The 19,856-nt window shown below is 43.8% G+C and overlaps 2 protein-coding genes across 4 annotated transcripts; one reads left to right on the top strand and one right to left on the bottom strand.

The window, feature by feature from the left end:
• Nucleotides 1–3: 3 nt before the first annotated feature.
• On the top strand, nt 4–11,080 carry BECN1 (beclin 1). Of its 2 annotated transcripts, XM_024980228.2 has the most exons (13): nt 15–138; nt 412–540; nt 2,478–2,545; nt 3,611–3,669; nt 4,071–4,139; nt 4,291–4,381; nt 4,483–4,619; nt 4,780–4,974; nt 6,031–6,177; nt 7,482–7,631; nt 8,521–8,581; nt 9,024–9,166; nt 9,898–11,080. In XM_024980228.2, the coding sequence occupies exons 2-13, from the start codon at nt 414–416 to the stop codon at nt 10,064–10,066; spliced, it is 1,416 nt and encodes a 471-aa protein (XP_024835996.1). In that variant the 5' UTR covers nt 15–138; nt 412–413; the 3' UTR covers nt 10,067–11,080. The 2 variants fall into 2 exon arrangements, with proteins under 2 accessions (NP_001028799.1, XP_024835996.1); NM_001033627.2 differs by lacking the exon at nt 4,071–4,139 and having other exon boundaries at nt 4–138; nt 9,898–10,183.
• CNTD1 (cyclin N-terminal domain containing 1) lies at nt 10,344–19,854 on the bottom strand. Of its 2 annotated transcripts, XM_003587448.6 has the most exons (7): nt 19,433–19,854; nt 16,238–16,313; nt 15,509–15,677; nt 13,536–13,698; nt 12,776–12,920; nt 12,037–12,133; nt 10,344–11,478 (listed from the first exon to the last, which is right to left on the bottom strand). In XM_003587448.6, the coding sequence occupies exons 1-7, from the start codon at nt 19,599–19,601 to the stop codon at nt 11,284–11,286; spliced, it is 1,014 nt and encodes a 337-aa protein (XP_003587496.1). In that variant the 5' UTR covers nt 19,602–19,854; the 3' UTR covers nt 10,344–11,283. The 2 variants fall into 2 exon arrangements, with proteins under 2 accessions (XP_003587496.1, XP_059734533.1); XM_059878550.1 differs by lacking the exon at nt 16,238–16,313 and having other exon boundaries at nt 19,433–19,519.
• Between the last annotated feature and the right edge of the window lie 2 nt (nt 19,855–19,856).

The raw sequence follows: 19,856 nt of genomic DNA, 5'->3' as shown, positions 1-19,856 counted from the left end.
GGAAGTCCTCCCCCGGCGGACCGGGAAGTAGCTGAAGGCTGGGCGATGGCAGTTTTGGAAGTCCCGCTCGCAGACAGACCCGAAGCCGCGGTACCCCCGCGGTAGACCGGATCAGGGTGGCGGGCTCCGGGTCCCGAGGTGAAAAGCGTTGGGGGCTGAACGGCTACTTTCGAAGGGGACATGGGAACCCCGACGGCCCCTATTGCAGACCCTCCCTGACTTTGGGCTGTAAACTGCCTTTGCCGGGTCAGCCCCGGAAGCAGGTCCGCCTGGTATCCTACGTTCCTACAGGGAAAGGTGCAGGCGGGGATTTTTACCCCTTCACCACAACAGCAAGTCAGGCGGTAGCTCCGAACCCGGGGTTCAAGGGCGCTTATTCTTCCTAACGTCGTCTCCTTTCCACCGCCGCAGGGATGGAGGGGTCTAAGACATCCAGCAGCACCATGCAGGTGAGCTTCGTGTGTCAGCGCTGCAGCCAGCCTCTGAAACTGGACACGAGCTTCAAGATTCTGGACCGTGTCACCATCCAGGAGCTCACAGGTCAGCGAGGCCCTTGGAAAGAGGGTGATCAAGATCGTTCAAAGTGGGCAGCTTTGGAGATAAAGGTCTTAAGGACTATACATAGCCTGCCACAAACAAGCCTTGTGAGCCTCGGAAGTTGCTTCATCTCTCTGGTTCCTTGTTTTCTTATCGAGAACATAAAAGAGTTCTGACACTATGTGCTTCTGAGAGCTTTCTATAACAAGGAAAGGTCCTTAGTTTTCTGCTCCTGCTGTTTCAGAGTAAAGGATTATGTATATACAAAAATAAACGGCAATTGTGGAGGACTTGCCATATACCGAGTGCATTACATGCATTACTTTTAACCTCTATGGAGTAGTTCAGTTTTACTCCCCTATGCGTAGGAGTAGTAAAAATTTATCATTTCATCCATGAGGAATTGAAGCTCAGTCAGGTTAAATGACTTACCCAGAAGCCAATAGCTGATAAGTAGAGGCAAGTAGAGGAAAATAGAGTAATAGAATCCCAAATCCCCAAGAAGTGAGATGAAGCTAGGAAAAAGGAAAAGATTGAATAAACAGTTAAAATAAGCTCATGGACCTAGAGTCACTCTGCTTGAATTTAACTTCTGGCTGTCATTTACTGGCAGAATGACTTTTTGCAAGTTACTTCACCCAGTTTTTAGTTTCTAAGCCCCAATTTTTTTATTTCCTATATCTGTAAAATGTAAAACAACCTCAAGATAGTTGTAAAGATCAAATATGACACAGACCATGAATACTTAAGAATATGCCAGGGAAAAATACTCAGCAAATATTAACAATTATTATCAATACCTGATTTCTCTTTTCTGAGGGGAATTAACTGTTTAATATGGGAAATTTTTAATATGGAAAATTTCAAACATACAATCAAGAGAATAGCACAGTAAACTCCCTTGTGTCCATCATTCAGCTTCAACAATTAGCTACATTCAACCATTCTTGTTTCCTCTATGCCTACATTCACCTCCCATATCCACTCAGGTATTTTCCTCTTTACCTCTTTTTTTTAAAGGTAAATTTTCATACATTGACAATTTTTAATTGTCAAGATTTTTTTTTTTTTTCGCCTGTACCCCATGGCATGTGGGATCTTAGTTCCCCAGCCAGGGATGGAATCTCTGCCCCCTGCAGTGGAAACTCAGAGTCCTAACTACTGGATCCCCAGGGAAGTCCCTAATTGTCAAGATTTATATATTACATATCTTAGCTTTTTGGGGGGCCATGATGCACACTTTGTAGGATGTAGGATCCTGGTTCCCCAACAGGGATTGAACGTAGGCCCTCAGCAGTGAGAGTGTGGAGTCCTAACCACTGGACTGCCAGTGAATTACCCTTCGCTGTATGTTTTGACAAATGTATACACTCATGTAACTTAGATCTCCATTGCTATGTAGAGAGCTTTCATCTTCCTGGATCTTAGTTCCAGAAAAGGAAGTTTCATCTTCCTTTCATGTTCCCTCCCACTTATTCTGGGGGGAAAAGGATGTTAACTTTTGTTATGGAAAACATCCAAGTTTATAATGAACCTCTGTATACTCATCACCAAGCTTCAGCGATTATGCAGGCACATTTAACCATGTTTCACCTACAGCCCCAAATGATTCTGAAGCAAATAATATAAACATATTTACACCAATAATATAAACACATTTACACCATTATATCCCAAACATATAAACACCATTAATATTTTATTTAAGTATTTTTGAGAGGTAAGATGTCTCTTTAAAGACCTAATCATACCATTATACTGAAAAAACTTTAATAATTCCTTAATCTGATTTAGTGAGTGTAAGAAGAAGAAAACAGATCCTTTTTTTGGTAAATTCTACTCTGAGAAAAAGGTGGAGGATGTTTTGATTCTTATCCTTTCACACATGCTCCTGCTCTGAGAAGACTTTCTAAAAGATTCAATGTTTCCCTTGCTCTTAGCTCCATTACTTGCCACAGCCCAGCTGAAACCAGGAGAGACCCAGGAGGAAGAGGCTAACTCAGGAGAGGTATGAAAACACTGGAATGCAAAGTGGGTTTCTGCAGGGTCCTTGGTGCTCCTGGGGCCCCCAGATATGTGGAATCTCTGGTTAACAAGAGACATTCTGCATAATCAGGCCACTTTAGATCACTGAAGATACAGAAGTATACCTGAGGTCACAGGGTTGCTGAATGAGGCATCCATTCAAAAATGTGAAGAGAGACTCTGCTTTATTTGGAGTGGAATTATAAGCTATTTTAGGTGGGAGGTGGGATGATGACCTGTGTGTCCAGGTCTTACCTGGTTCATACCTGTTGTTGTAGTTCATTAGTAATATCCACTCCTCTCTAGTCTTAAAAGTATCTACGTTTAGAGATAGAATTGTGTGATTACACTAGGTAGAAAGGGTTGTCAGTGTTTGAGAACGTGTCATTTTTTTTAAACTGTATTGAGTGATGATTTTCATTGTCAAAGATAAGACTTTGGTCACATACAAATTATATCAAAGTATGGAAAACAAAGAATCTACTTTGTTTTATGCCATGGCAGACTTCATTGCAGTCTGCTCTGGCTTTTCCCTTGTGCCATGATTTAGGGCAGGAGTCTCTAGCCTCCAGGATCTAATGCCTGATCATCTGAGGTGGAACTGATGTAAAAACAGTAAAAATAAAGTGTGCAATAAACATAATGCGCTTGAACTACCCCTCCCCCTGCCCTGGTCTATGGAAAAATTGTCTTCCATGAAACTGGTCCCTGGTGCCAAAAAGGTTGGGGACCCCTGAAGGGCATTCTCTCCCCTAGCCTGACTGGTAAGTGTTGAGAAAATGCAAATATAACAGAGTATAACATAGTTAAGAAATACTGTTTCCCACAAAAAAACCAAATGGGACTTGGGGTTTATTTGTACCAGGGGTCCTTTCTTAGTGCCTGTATCCAAGGATTGGCTAGAAAACACCCATTTCTTAAGTCTCTTGTTTCTCAAGTCTTGTGTTTATCAATCATGGGTAAAGCCAAATAGTTCTGAGGCCATTGGGAAAATAGACTCCACCTCAAAAGCTGCTAGAATTCTGATGACTTCTTATTTCCTTCCCAGGAGCCATTTATTGAAACTCGCCAGGATGGTGTCTCTCGCAGATTCATCCCCCCAGCCAGGTGCCTACTACTCCTCAGCCCCCTGTTCCTTGCCAAAGGCCAGTAGAATTTTAATTGAACCCAGAATTGTGATGGATATGAATCATCACCTAGCCTTTCACTCTTCTAGAAAAGACACTGTCCTTTACACCTGGCCCATCACCTTCCAGTATTGATTTTTTCCTGTAGCCATTCACACAGTGGGAAGGAACAGTAGCTCTCATGATGAAGAATTAAGAAAAGTTGAGAGTGTGATTGACTAATGGAAGAGATGAGCTCTTGAAAAGTTTTAAGATAACAAATGTTATATGTTCAGGTTCTTAGTTATTAATGCATGTAAGAAATGGTCTCTCCTGATTCTCCTTCCTTTTCTACTATAGACACACACATAGCCGTTTTTGATGCCCCCTCTCCCTCCTTAGTCCATCCAGGCCAACCTTCGTGCTGAGTGCCCCTGTGGAAGACCAGCATGGCCTTCCCTTGGGAGAGAGGTATCCTTGGGAGGTCAGTCGGGCTAGGAGTGGGTATGCGCCTTGAGGCCCCTCAGCTGGTGCTTGAGAGTCTCTGCCACCAGCACTGCATATAGGTGGAGGAGGCCTCTCTGCTCCCTCATGTGGCCCATGGGCGGGGGGCTGTCTGCAGGATGATGTCCACAGAAAGTGCCAACAGCTTCACTCTGATTGGGGAGGCATCTGATGGCGGCACCATGGAGAACCTCAGCCGAAGACTAAAGGCAAGTCTGCCTCATGCCAGTGTCTTTCAGTGGGCTGGCTGGTAGGGGGGTCTCCAGGCAGGTGACATGAGACAGGCCCTACCCTGACTCTCTTCTTCCAGGTCACTGGGGACCTTTTTGACATCATGTCAGGCCAGACAGATGTGGATCACCCCCTGTGTGAGGAATGCACAGACACTCTCCTAGACCAGCTGGACACTCAGCTCAACGTCACTGAAAATGAATGTCAGAACTACAAGTGAGTGCCTCCAGAGCCTGGTCCCAGGAACAGGGCTCTGAGTCTTGGGGTGCTCATTGCTCTGGGGCTGTACAGCCCTTACTCAAGAGCTGTGCTTCATGCAGGGAAATGGAATAACAGGTTCCCTCCCGTAAGCATTCCCTGCCTGTGTTCTTGGCAGACGCTGTTTGGAGATCTTAGAGCAAATGAATGAAGATGACAGTGAACAGCTTGGGTTAGAGCTAAAGGAGCTGGCATTAGAGGAGGAGAGGCTGATCCAAGAGCTGGAAGATGTGGAAAAGAACCGGAAGATAGTGGCGGAAAATCTCGAGAAGGTCCAGGCTGAGGCTGAGAGGTTGGATCAGGAGGAAGCTCAGTGAGTGATCACCCTGTTCTTCCATCTTCCTACCTCAAGGCTCCGGGAGGGGAAATGGCTCACAGCCGAATGTGTCTGGTTTGTAAACAGCAGTCGACTTTGAGCAGCATGTCTGCTCTAGACCCTGCATTTCCAGGCCCTGATTCTCGATGTTGGTTGGGAGGCTTATGTAGGAAGAGTCAGCATGATTAAGTGACAGAAGCATTGGTTTTGTCCAGTGCTTTTGGAGAGCCGAGAACCAGGCCTCTAGTGACAGCTCTGTCCTATAGGGAACATTTGGATGAGTCAGGCACTGAATCCCACATCCTCCTCTGGAAGGATAAGTGTGTTGGCCTACATTTATTCTCTTCCAGCTCAAAAATATCACTGGTGCTCTTTTTTAAAAATATTAATTTATTTGGCTGCGCCAGGTCTTAGTTTCAGCTTATGAGATCCTTGATCTTTGTTGCGGTATGTGGGATCTAGTTCCCTGACCAGGGATTGAACCTAGGCCCTCTGCATTGGGAGCTCGGAGTCTTAGCCACTGGACCTCCAGGGAAGTCCTTCATTGGTATTCTTGACCTGAGAGAGCCCTCTGTCTAGTGGAGGAGACTGAAGGTGGGGGAGTGGAGGACTGAGAAAAAGTTAAATTTTTCATGAGGTAGTGTAACAAGTTCCATTAAAAATGATATACACTAACCATTTAAAGGACAATAGGCATGTAGAAGTGAAGTGATAGACAATCAGACCATTTCAGGGAAGAAACCACCATTGACTAATTCACCTTGTTTCTGGAAAAGACCAGGAGTCCAAAAAGTATCTGGTCCTGGTTTGGAAGCATCCTGTCCTCCTCCTCTTTTTTGCATATGAGCAGCTGGAATTTGGGACATTTCTGTCCCTCCCAGGCAAAACATCTAGGGCAACTATGTTCCTTTGTATGAGATCTATGCCAAATGTACAAGGTGCTGCAACTAGAAGTGACCATAATCACTAGAAGAAGTCTTTGAGAGGAGCGATGGGAGAGAAATTTTAGCCCCCAAACTAACAGCCTTTAATGACCACCTTATCTATTCACAGGTATCAAAGGGAATACAGTGAATTTAAAAGACAACAGCTGGAACTGGATGATGAGCTGAAGAGTGTAGAAAACCAGATGCGTTATGCCCAGATGCAGCTGGACAAGCTGAAGAAAACCAACGTCTTTAATGCAACCTTCCACATTTGGTAAGAAGGGCTGGAGGGTGAGGAGCATCTGGGAAGCACTGAATATCTGAATGTTAGCTGTTGACCACTAAGCCAAGGTGCCCACCTCCCATGAAATAGAAGTCCATGTCATTTTCATCCCATCTAGGCTTCTTCCATTTCTTGAGTTGGGATAGCCACAGTCAGGGGATTGAGATTCTAGAGCTTGGTAACTTCCATTCTTCCAAGGAGAGGGAAAGATCGGAGCCCTCCAGCCACAGGAAAATCTGAGCCTCTGCCTGGTGCTGATTTCTCATCCCCCTCTCCCGGAGTTATTTGTTTACTCATTTATTTGACATTTTATCCATTTCAGCTGGTATCTGTTGAGCATCTTCTATGTGGTCGACACTGCTCAGCACTGGGTGGGCAGCAGCAAGCAATATTCATTCTGCCTCCTGGTTGCTACAGTCTTGTGGGGGAGGGGGAGATGGCTGGGTAACAGGCACTTGCACCTCAGCGTGGTCCTGGTGAACCCAGGGTGCTGTGGGAACACATAAGGGCACTTCACCTGATTTGAGGAGGCTGCATGAACGTTTCCCCCAGAGGAAGTGGATGTTTAAGCTGAGACGTGGAGTCTAAGTCTGCAGAGGAGGAGGGTTGTTCTCGGCAGAGAGAACATCCTGTGTAAAGAGGCAGAGGAAAGTGGAAGTGATAATCTCCCACTGAACCTTCTGGACTGAAAGGAGCTTATTGTGACTGGAGATGGAGTATAAAGCAGAGAAGGACAGGGTGTGAAACTGGAGCACTACCAATTCCTTAAGGATCTTAGAAGCCTCGTTAAGGGATTTGGACTTGATCCGAAAGGCAGTGGGAGCCACTGAAGCGCTTTGGGCAGGAAAGTGACACAGTACAGCTGTATTTGTAAATGATGGCTTTACCTGCAATGTGAGAAATGACTTGGGGGAGAGGGCAAGGCTGTTGGTTAGGAAATTTGTCCGGGGGATTCTAAACACAAAGAGAGCCATGGTATTGAGTCTGAAGAGAAGTGGACAGATTCAAGAGGTTTAGGAGGTAGAACCAGCAGAGCTTGGTGGTTTTGGGGAAAAGGGAGCTGAGAGAGAGCATTCAGGGATGACCCCCAGGTTTCTACTTTGATGTCTGAGCAGCAGGGAGAAAGATGATGACTCACGCTTTAGGCATGTATTTAAAGTACCAGGTAGGGCTTGGATATGTGAATATGAAGATAAGGAGAGAGATTTATGCCAGGTTTTAGGTGAGAACAGGAAATATCAGAATTCGCCAAGTTTTAAGTTCTCTCTGTATTTTCCCCTGCCCTTCTTCTGTAGGCATAGTGGACAGTTTGGTACAATCAATAACTTCAGACTGGGTCGGCTGCCCAGTGTTCCTGTGGAATGGAATGAGATTAATGCTGCTTGGGGCCAGACAGTGTTGCTGCTCCACGCCCTGGCCAATAAGATGGGTCTGAAATTTCAGAGGTAAAAAAGGTGGTCCTTTCTTGAGTGTGGTGTGTCTTTGATATAATCTGTGTATCCTACCTGTTACTTCTGTTGACTACGCAAGAGCCCTTGCTCCCAGCAAGCAGGGAGTATTCTGTCTATGGAGACTGTGTGCTTCTGGTTTTCTCCTCACCACAGGCCTTTTCCACTGATTGAGCAGTCCATGAACTGCATGACTATAGCAGTGGTCCTCAACTTCCTGTCTCCAGAACCTAAAAAATCTCCAGATTTCTGTTTCTAAATCTAAACCAGAACATACATTCATCCATAAAAGACCCTCAGATAATTATACAATAAATGTAGGGTTTTTTTTCCTTCTATTTTTTAAAATACTTATTTGTGTTTGTTTATTTATTTAACTGCACCAGGTCTTAATTGCAGCCTGTGGGATTTAGTTCCTTGACCAGGGATCCAGTCTGGTCCCCCTGCATTGGGAGCATGGAGTCTTAGCCACTGGACCACCAGGGAAGTCCCAAACAAAACTTTTTAAACATGGAGGCCCCATGGGGAGGTTAGAGAGAAGTGGAAATAATAAAAGAGGTCCTTGGGTAGCTTGGGCTTCCATGGTGGCTCAGACAGTAAAGAATCTGCCTGCAATGCAGGAGACCCAAGTTCAGTCCCTGGGTCGAGAAGATCTCCTAGAGAAGGAAGTGGCAGCCCACTCCAATATTCTTGCCTGGAGAATTCCATGGACAGAGGAGCCTGGTAGGTCCCAGTCCATGGAGTCGCAAAGAGTTGGACACAACTGACTGACTAATACTTTCACTTTCTTTGGGTAGCTGAAGACCAAAAATCACTGGGTTATAACACCCTAGTAATCTCTTTAGGTAGAGTCCTGTATTCATCTCTGTCTGCATCTCCATTTTAGGTATCGACTTGTTCCCTATGGAAACCATTCATATCTGGAGTCTCTGACAGACAAATCTAAGGTACTCTAGGAAGTTCCATTTTTCACCTATAGTATAGAATTATTGTACCTCGTAACAAAATAGTTTACTTTTGATAATAGCATAATTTCATTCTTAGACTGAGATATCTTATGATGAGCCAGTGTCTTGTTCAGTGGCTTGTCCAGTTCAGGATTAGCTCTTTGGGGTCTGTTGAGAAAATTATACTTCTACAGTTTGTTGAGAAGGGATGTGGGCAGATCCAAGGAGAAGGTGTGTGCCAGGATGAGAAAGGCATCACCATGCACATGTTTAATACATTTCGGTGATGGTGAAACAGTTCTGGGTGCATGGTATTTGCCCAAGGTTACTGTTGCCAGTGGAATCCAGACAGAACCTGTTAGAGAGATGGATTGGATTGGGAGCAGCCTGTTGAAGCCAGCGTTTGGGCCACATGTACAGCTAGTTCTCTCTTCTCGGGCAGGAGCTGCCGTTGTACTGTTCAGGGGGGCTTCGGTTTTTCTGGGACAACAAGTTTGACCATGCAATGGTGGCTTTCCTGGACTGTGTGCAGCAGTTCAAAGAAGAAGTTGAGAAAGGCGAGACACGTTTTTGCCTTCCTTACAGGTCAGTATTCCCCAGTGCTGAATGAATCTAAAGTAGGACCAAAGTGAGCAGAATGGAAGGGACAGTAAGAATGGAAGCAAAACCAGTACACATGGTGGGAAAGCTGAAAACGGAGTAAAATCCCATGACGCTGATGGGCAGGATGGATCCAACACTGTAAGCAAGACAGTGTGACCACCTGATCCCTGGAAAAAATGCTGACTTCAATGGTGTGGGGGATTTTCTTGGTGCAAAGCTCAAGCCTGCTCTCCAATTTCAGGGAGGTTTTCCCTTATGCCCTTGGAAAGATACAGGAATGCTTCCTTTGATCAAATTTTGCAGGAGCCCAGAGATAGATGGGCACCTTACTTAAGAGAGTAAGGCTGAGCTGCTTCCATCACCCCAAAACAAAGCATTTCTTTTCTTCTGCCTCCCTTCCCTCCCCACGAGGGAGGGATGCCTAGGAAAACAGTGCAGAGTGCTGTCACCCTCACTTACCCTCTGCTCCAGGCTTCTCATCCATTTGGGTGTGTGTCCTGTCCCTGTACTCTGCAATGACAATGAGGCTCTTGTGACAGCCTTCTTGATTTTGGGCTTTCAAGCAAATCCAAAATACACTACCGTTGCTTGCCAAGAGTTCTTTAATAGATAAAATGACGTGAATGGTCCCTTGATCAAGTCCCTGCCTATTTGCCTGAACTGACTTAACTTGGATCTCAGTTACTAATGAGTTCTGCTGTGTTCACCTGCAGGATGGATGTGGAGAAAGGCAAAATTGAAGACACAGGAGGCAGTGGTGGTTCCTATTCCATCAAAACTCAGTTTAACTCGGAGGAACAGTGGACAAAAGCTCTCAAGTTCATGCTGACGAATCTTAAGTGGGGTCTTGCTTGGGTATCCTCACAGTTTTATAACAAATGACTTTCTTTTTTCCTTAGTTCGTTTGCCTTAAAGGCTTTCAATTTTGTTTTGTTTGCAGAAAAAGAAAGTGTTAAATTCGGGTACTATTAAACAGCATATGTTTACAATACCAAAAAAGAAAAAAAATCCACAAAAGCCACTTTATTTTAAAATATCATATAACAGATAGTTTCCAGAACTACAACATGCCATGTATAGCATCTGGTCTTTGTCACAGTTTTGACTCTTAACCCCATGCCTTCCTTTCCCTTTGTCCCCTCAAAACAAATAATTTAAGTTTGCTTTTTTTTTTTTTTAACTGAGTTGAATTGAGATTGATGTGTTTTCACTGGAGTTTGTCTCTCTCAACTTCCTGCACTTAGAACATGAACTAGAAACATTTGTCTCTCCACTGAGAGGACAAGAAGTGTGAGATGCACAGTTGGATAACATGAGAAAATGACACAAGCTTTGGTCACCATGTGATGTGATCAGAAGCTTGAAATTTAACACTTCTTACTTGGTTCTAGTACTGAATGCCTGCTCTACTCTGTGTTAAGAGATATGAAATGGTGTTTGATACTGTTTGAGACTTTGGTGGAGAGATTTAATTATTTGTAATAAAAGATCAACTGCAGTCTGATAACTGCCCAGAGGTGCACTGTTGGGTTTTTCTTTAACTAAAATAGAGTACTTTGTATTCTGGGAGAATTGAGTTCAAGTGCAGGTATGTGGAAAGTCTGTTGAAATATGTGTAGAGGTAGGTGTTAGTTTTTAAAAAGACTAATGGAAAAATAGACAGCTGTAGAGAAGGCCCTATTTGTGTAGCTCTCTGTAACAGAACAGAGATGTTAAACTAATTTTAAGGGGAAATAAAGTCAACATCCTTGATGTTCAGTCAGGGTCACCCATATGGTCTCAGTATTTGAGTCCCTGGTTAATACTAATTTCCATGTCTGAGGTTCTGTCTTAATAAAATGAATAAAATAAAAAGAATAAATATCTTGTTAAACAAAAATAAACTAATTTCACTGATCCTCTGTCTTCTCCCAGCTCTTTGACATTTTCAGTGTGATATGACAAAAGGGACATGGTTATTCATCTTAATTCTTTCTCTGATGCAGAAAAATAAGCGTGAAGTTGGATTACAAAAGACAACTCAGAAGATGCTTGGAACTTTTGTACCCTGAGTATGAAAGTAAACAAAGGGAGGGATGGGTGCAGTGACAGAAGGCTGTTTATATTTGGCAGATTCCGCCTGCCTCATGTGTTGAAGGAAGCGCAGACCTTGGAGGTCGGGCCACCAGGTGGGGAGGAACAGGCTGCTGTTGACCTGGAGTGCTGGCTCCCACGCTGTGAGTTAGGATTGCATAAGAGAACTCAGCAATGCTCTCCAAGGCAATGCCAGTGATGCTCTGCAAATGCCCCATGACCTTCAGAAATAGAGACAGATTTCTTATTACTACATAAACACATGTTAGTGCACAAATAGACACATTGCTGGGGCTTTTCTCTCAAGTCAAATGTAAGTTTTTTCATTTCTCTGAACTTACACAGAGAATCCAGATCCCAGTGTTTGCCAGTGGCCATGTTAAGCTAGGATACCTTTGCCCTGATAGTGTTAGCATGGAAAGTTTCTGCTAGACATTTCCCTCTGCTGAGAAAAGTTTTGTGAAATATGAGAGGGATATTTGAGTCTTGACATTTTCTGTTTGGGAGGATACACTTAATGGGCTTTAACATGGTAGTGGATTATCATAATGGGAAGCGAACAAGCTGAAATTGAGCCTTCATTTCCAATTTCACAAGGGGGAAAGTGGAGAACATTTTTCAGTCCTATCCTAGTTTTCTCTCCCAAGTCCTGCTTATTCATCCTAATCCTAGGTCTTGGCAGTTACCTTTTATAGCTTGTCTGTTTTCCCTTAACTAATGGGAGAATGCTTTCTATTAAATGAATTCTGACCATGCTGGTCCTGCTCAGTGATGCATACCTGGCTCCAGCACTCATGGTTTTGGATGAAAGCACTTGCTGCAATGATTCCTACTGCCAACAGCATGAAGTCTTCCTTCACTGAAACAAACTTTTCCCTGAGTGATTAAAACCACATTAATTTTGGAGCTAGAGTGACACTCGATCTTCCAAATCCTAGGGCTACAGGACTTCAACTCTGAGTTGTTTATGTTGATCATGGGAAATTTTATACATGCAAAGAAATGGTCAAGTAATATCTAATTGATTCCCTCTTCCAACTTCCCCCAACTCAACTGAGATGAAAACATGAGCCTTCTGGCTGAATGGTTTATGGACCTTTTGTTGTTCCATCTGTCTCCCTACCAAATGTAACTGTGAGGCTTTTTACCAGCCTGACTTTACAGTAATCAAACACTTTGTCCAAGTTGCAACCCTGTGACTGGCTTTTTTTCCTAGGTGACTATAAAAGCAGTTCAGTAATCTGAAATTATAAGCAGCTATAAAAGAAGAATTAGGAATGAAAGTATGTTAATTACTTGAAGTCATTTAAATTTAAAAGTAAAAGCCTCTAGGGTTTTGCTGATTGGACTCAGTCATCCATCCAAACAACATATTAGATGTAGATTAGAACAAGGTAACCCGTGCAGGTTATCTGTGGCCTAGGTGCCTTGCTAGGTAAATTCCATTTCCCAGGTTCTCGTGATATGTTACTGACTCCCTGTTTCTGGAAGGAGCCTACAGTAAAGGAGTTGCCTTACCCTTGCAGCTGACTGGGTGTGGAGTTCTCAATTGAAGCCCTCAGCAGGCTTTCATATACAGGTTCATGCAGAAGATAGACTAGGTCAAGTAGAATCAGGCAGGTTGCATGCAGCTGTGTGGCTGGGACCAAACAGCCATTGTATCCTAGATGGAGTATGCGCATGGTAAAGAGCATTATGTGTGTCTGATTGTAATCACAGTTGTCACGCGAAACAAAGCTTCGGAGCTGCTAGTGTGCTTCCTGGTTGCTAAGTTCTACTATAAGAAACCTCTAGCTGGAGGTCGATTTTAAAGGACAAAGGGAGAAGTAGAGAAAACTTCATCTACGAGATACATATATAATTGGAACCTATTTGCTTGTTCCCCTCTTATCTCATGCCTCTATAAAATCAACTCTTTGATCTTACAATAAGAGAGTGGCTAATGAATCCAAATAGAATCCAGGTGCGGAGACTGGTGTTTCTTTCCCTGACAAGTACTAGAGGAAACTACTGAAAACTGCTGTTCCTCACTGGCAGGTTCTGTCCACTGCCCCCAAACCCTTTAACACATTCCTTTTTTTATCTTTTTTTTTTTTTTTGGCCACCCGTGAGGCATGCAGGATCTTACTTCCCTGACCAGGGATCTAACCTGTGCCACCTGCAGTGGAGGCGTGAGTCTTAACCACTGGACCACCAGGGATGTCCCCCTAGGAACTTCTATGGAAGTTCTGCCTTCTTATGGAAGACTCCAACTCACATGCCCAACACAGTTAAGTACCTAAAACCTCCAGGAGCATCTCCACATATGCCAGGGGAGTAGGCAGATTGATTTGGAAGTTCAGGGACTTCAAAACATCAAGCTCTGATTCCAGCAGTTCTTCTTTAGTGTGAAGATACCCTAGAGTCCGGAGGAAATTCAGGACTGTAACGTTGCTGATTATCTGAGCAAACAAAACCAAAAGATAGTGAAAGGGAGAGCAGGTCGTCAGAATAGAGGTCATACATCTTGGCATAGTAAACAAAGCCCTTCACAATCCAGTCCTTGCCTTTATCTCAGCTTCTTCTTGGTAATTCCCCCTTAAATTCTACTGCTGCTGCTACTGCTAAGTCACTTCAGTCATGTCCAACTCTGTGCGACCCCATAGACGGCAGCCCACCAGGCTCCCCCGTCCCTGGGTTTCTCCAGGCAAGAATACTGGAGTGGGTTGCCATTTCCTTCTCTAATGCATGAAAGTGAAAAGTGAAAGTGAAGTCGCTCAGTCGTGTCTGACCCTCAGCAACCCCATGGACTGCAGCCTTCCAGGCTCCTCCATCCATGGGATTTTCCAGGCAAGAGTACTGGAGTGGGGTGCCATTGCCTTCTTCATTATACTTTACACTTACACAGAATTACTTGCATTCCCAAACCCACAGGCTCTCCAGGTGTCTACACGTTTCCCATGTCTGCATCTCCCTCTGCCCTGCCCTCCAACCCCCCACCCCGCACACACCTCCCTTAACTGCTCTCCTTACCTATTTCTCCTCTCCCCTTAGGATCCATCCATTCCCCAGCCCTCCCCTTCAAGAAGTCACTTTATTGGTTAAAGTGATATACCAAAAATCTTACAGCTAACATCATTTGTAATGGTGAGAAATTGAATGCTTTCTCCCTAAGATTGTGAAAAAGCAAAGATGTCTGCCCTCACCATTTGTATTCAACTTAAACTAGAGCATACAGGCAGTGAAACATTCCTGGATAACAATTAAAAGAGTAATGCATTACTGTAAGTTAATAGCAGGAAATAATTATTATTAAAATTTTTTAATTAATCTCAAAGAGAGGCAGAACTGAGAAACACCTCTAGATGGGAGTGGAGATAGTGCTTAACAACAGGTGGAATATACTGAATAAATGTTCTGCTGTTTGTTTAAAAAAAGAGTAATTTTCTCTAAATACACTTCCTTGTCTCTACAAGGCTGATTAGGTACATTCACAGCCCTCTGTATTCACACTAATCAGAATACTTTCCCACATTTGTTTGTCTTCTCCCATTAGATAATAAATTCCTTGAGAGCATAGACAATATTTTTACTCTTGTAGCTATGGCACCATAGAAGACAATAAATATTTGTTGAATAAATGATACTTTATTATACAAGCATCACATAGTGATATGGAAACATTTTGTCCTTTATAAATGCAGTAGTTTTTTTGCCTTTAATACTACTAGGTAGGTTAGCAATTCAGGCACCTTATGTAAACTGTCCTTGAGTCCAAGGGGAGGAAAGGTGACCTGTATGAATGATGGCATCTGTCCAGCAATTATACTTTGGGAACAGAACTTCAGGTTAATAATTGCAGTGTGACTGTGTGTGTGTGTGTGTGTGTGTGTGTGTGTAGGAGGTCTGTGTGACTGTGTGTGTGTAGGAGGTCTGTGTGACTGTGTGTATGTGTGTGTGTGTAGGAAGCCTGTGTGACTCTGTGTGTGTGTGTAGGAGGTCTGTGTGACTGTGTGTATGTGTGTGTGTGTAGGAAGCCTGTGTGACTCTGTGTGTGTGTGTAGGAGGTCTGTGTGACTGTGTGTGTGTGTAGGAGGTCTGTGTGACCGTGTGTGTGTGTGTAGGAGGTCTGCTTAGGAAGCATGATTATACTCTGGAATTTCCGCATGAGTAGTATCACCTAGACCTAGGAGTGGGTTTCTCAAAGCCACCTTTGGATGAGCTGGTTTCTCTCTAACACTTAGGTGCCCATGAGCCACCCTAGCTCCTTACTTTGTAGTGGAAGGAAAGTTTGCTCGCCAGCTGAACACATGACACAAGACGCAGGATAAACTTGTTGAAAAGCTGCTCTTTCAGAGCCCTCCAATTCTGAGGCTCTGTCTTCCCTCTCAGCTGAATTGTAGCTTGCCTGCAGATGTTCTCTGCCTGCTTAACCATAAACCTGTAAAGAAGGGAAAAAGGAGAGAAATCAATCCACACACACTGAGACTAAATGGAGTTTGTGCTTCAAACTATGCTACATCTTATCCTAATATCCAATTGCTGGCTAAAAAAATTTACATTTGTGAACTTCCCTGGTGGCACAGTGGATAAGAATCCGCCTGCCAATGCAGGGAATGTAGGTTCGATCCCTGATCCAGGAAGATTCTACATGCCATGAAGCAACTTAGCCCATGAGCTGCAACTACCGAAGCCCATGGGCCTAGATTCTGTGCCCTGCAACAAGAGAAGCCACCTCAATGAGAAGTCCTTGCACCAGAATGAAGAGTAGCCCCAGCTTGCCGCAACTACAAAAAGTCTGCACAAAGCAACAGAGTTCCAGAATAGCCAAAAATAAATGTTTTTAAAAATACAAAACTTTAAAAAAAAATTACATTTGCAAGTAAAAGAGGATACAAACCTGGCCTCACAGTAAGAAGCAACTAGTATTTTTTTTAAGATATGGGTACATTAGCCATCCTGTGAGTTACTCTCACAAAAGCCTTATGCTCAGGGCTTTACCTTTCAAGGATTTCTACAGCCTGGTAGCTCACGGATTTCTCCAGACACCATTGTTCAGACAGGAGAAAAACAAACTCTGCCAAAACAGTAAAGAAGAGCCTGATTCACAAGGTGCAACCAAAACGACTCTGGGAACCCTTGGCCTTGTATGAAGGCCATGATGGGGCTCAAGGAAGAGGGTCAGGAAGTGTGAAAGATGAGACTGAAACAATCCAAGCGGAGCCTGGTTCCCTTTGCTGCCAATAGGCAGATGAGAAGCATGAAAAGGAGGCTGACTGAGTGCAAAAACAAAGGCTTACTAAGCCCCCTCAGGGCCCCTTGAGCCTTCCTGTGGGTCTCAACTGATGAAAGGCTTGGCCAGCTACACACAAACAAACCAGCTGGTCTACTTGGCCTTTACGCCATGCTGGGAACCTCCGGCTTCAAGAGAGATTCTTGGATGGATAAAAACCCTAACTCCTATATTCTGTTTTCAGTGGAATGTTGACAGGAACAAAAAGGTCCCTCCTGGAGCTTCGATATTCTTTATAACACTGTTTGTTTAGTAACCACCCTCTGGAGAACTCCCATTGCTTTACAAACACAATTCACCTTACAGCTGGACACCACCTCTCCACCACCAGTTTGTTGGGTAAATCTTTGGTGGCTGAGCCTCCTCCAGGAGCAAGTTTGTTACTGTGAAGTGGCTTGTTTGGAAGAATCATCCCCTAAATCAGGGAACAAGGTCCAGCTTGGGTGGGGGCAAGTCATTGGGAAGGTGGGAAGGGTAAGATACCTTGGCAAGATTTTAGGCTGCCTGTGTTTCTCTTTGAAAGAACAGCCCCAGATAGAATTCTATTTAGTTAGCAATATCATTAGAGGGTGGAAACAAGGATAAATGTTAGCTCTTAAAGGTCTGCAGAACTAGGAACTGTGAGCATTAATCAACAAAGAATTACAAATAGTCAAATTTCCATATATCTTCAGAGAAAATCTAACTTAAAGGAAAAAAATTATAAAATTTAGCATAAAAGTTTAACAATTGACTTGACACAGGTTACACATAGATATATGTACAAAACTTCATCATGACAGAGGCTAAAGCTCTGCTAACAGTGTCCAACGAAGAGGATAATTAGTTTAAGCAATTAAGCGAAGTATCCTAGAACTCCTAATTGTGTCATTAGCCAGTCATTTTATTTGCTGGAGCCTAGATTTCATTTCTTTATTTTCATGGGGAGGGGTGTGTTTATAGTTGTTTTATTTTTTATTTGAATTATTAACTATTAATATCTGGGCAATTGTTTCTGTTAATATTTTCCATTTTAACTTGCCAAGAAAACAGTGTGGGTTCGGTGGAATGGATGAGGGTTATACCTCTCTCCTGCTGCTGGCTCCATCTCCTGTACTTATTATACAAACATACTCAAATCTATTAACTAAAAGACCCTCCCCTTCCAATCTCTTAAACTAGGGCTCTATCTCTGTAGCCTCTATCACTGTGAAAACTCTCGCAAGCCTAGCTTATACCTGCTGCTACCACTTAATCACTCAGTCCCTCATATTCTGCAATTTGGCTTCTACTTTTTACAATTTGCTGAAATGGTTGTCTCAGGGGTCAGAAAATACATCCAAACTGTTAAATATCATGGTCCTTTTGCAATCCTCATCCCTGTTGTTCACATCTCTGAAGCATCTGAAACTGCTGACCATCATCCTTCATGAAACTTTCCTCTTGCTTCCAAGGGTCTCTTGGTTCTGTTCCTATCTCCCCAACCATTCCATTTATTTTCTTCATGACTCTTCTTCCCTCTCCACTTTCCTGAACACAAAATGTCTCCCAAGAAACTGTACTAGATTCCGCTTCTAAGAGCTCATCCTCTGCCAGTTTCAGCAGTATCACTAATGGAGATAACTCCCAAACCCTTATCTTTACTTGACCTCTCTTCCAATTTAAATTTTTAAACAACCTGCCAGAAACCTTCTTCCAGATGTTCCACAAGCATCTGAAACTCAGTAGATCTCAAACCAAAACTATTTTATTTCCCAGACAAGTCACGTTTCCTTTTTGTTTTTTCTTTTTCTGTATGTGTGTTTCTCTTAATGGCACCACCGTATGTCTAGGCTCAACCCTTTGACATAGTCATCTTCCCCTTTTTCATTTCTTAAATTCATCCATTGCAGAGCCCTAGATTTTACCTCTGAAATGTTTTTAATCTATCCTGTCTTGTCATTTCTTCTGTCTTATTACCTAAAAAATAACAACTGACAAAGACTCCACTGGACAACCTACCCCCTACCTCTCTCTACTCTGATGCATCCTTTACATCACAGCCAAAATAATTCTTTCTAAGGCAAAGGTTACAGTTACAGAACTCCCATATGCGGGGGGTGGGGTGGGGTGAGGGAACCTTTAATGCCTTCTTGTTTTCCTATTATGTCGCATATAAGCTCCTCACTTTGGCATTCAAAATTCCCTGTGGAATGTCTCCAAACCACCTTTCTGGTCTGAATTTCAACTACTCTTCCACATGCTCTGGCCAACCTGGATGACATGGTACCCACATTCACTCAAAGTGTCCCTATTTCATTGTTTGACTCATGTTATTCCGTTTTAGTAGAAACATGGTCCTAGGAGTTGCCATGGTCTAGTGGTTAGGATTTGGCGCTTCCACTATTGAGGCCTGGGGTCAATCCCTGGTTGGGCAACTCCCACAAGCTGCCCAGCACAGCCGGAAAAAAGAAAGAAACATCACCTTCACCAACCAAAATGTCATCCTTCAGGGTCTACCTTAAATACCATGATGCTTGGAGGACTCCTTAATTCATCCTACTCCCACCTCACTCCATCTTTCCTCTCAGTCTCCATAAAAGCTTGTTTTATGTGGTATGACACTTATCTAACCATACTTGTACCTAGTCATTTGCAGATTTGTCCTAATAGTCTCCAAAGATTATATACATGATTTAAAAGTTGGGACTAGACCTCTTTTTCATCTTTCTATCCCAGGAGGCAAGGAGAGTAAGTAGTCTATACATGTTAAATCAAGGGTGGGGGGGCTGGTGAGTCTGGCTCATCACTGTACGCCCACGCCTGGCATATAGTAGGTACTAACGAAACTTTAAGGAATAACGCATAATGAATCTCAAGATGGGTGCCTCAAAGACAAGTGCCCGGGTCTCCCATAAGACCAGCCCCCCGGCCTGCATCCCCACCCACGATCCGGGTCTCCCTGAAGCTGCCCATCCGGCCCGCAGCCTCCTGCACGGCTTGCTCATTCTGCTGGGCCAAGTGGAGCAGAGTGTCTTCAATGGTCTCTGTGGCAACAGCTCCAAACCGAAAGTCACTGAGAGAGGATAATCTTGGCCTTTCAGGTCGGTCCATCTTCAGAACCCTATTTGGGCACCCGGACGGCTCATAAACCGATCCCTTTAACTTCTCTTCAGTCTTCTGCCACCCCTTGGATTCTTCGTCGCCTTCCCTGCCCTCGTCCTCGCCTCAAATCTGAGGAAAACCCAATTCCTAACACAGCCTCGAGCCTTCCACAGCCTTTTCCCGCCCCAACGGCCGCGGGCCCTCAGCCAATCGGAAAGCACGGCCTATTCCCTCCTGCCCCGCCCTTTCCCTTTAGCCGCGAGC

This window comes from Bos taurus, chromosome 19 (assembly GCF_002263795.3).
Source record: "Bos taurus isolate L1 Dominette 01449 registration number 42190680 breed Hereford chromosome 19, ARS-UCD2.0, whole genome shotgun sequence".
Classification (NCBI taxonomy): domain Eukaryota; kingdom Metazoa; phylum Chordata; class Mammalia; order Artiodactyla; family Bovidae; genus Bos; species Bos taurus.
Note: the sequence above shows the minus strand (reverse complement) of the source record. Positions and strands in the feature narration are given on the sequence as shown.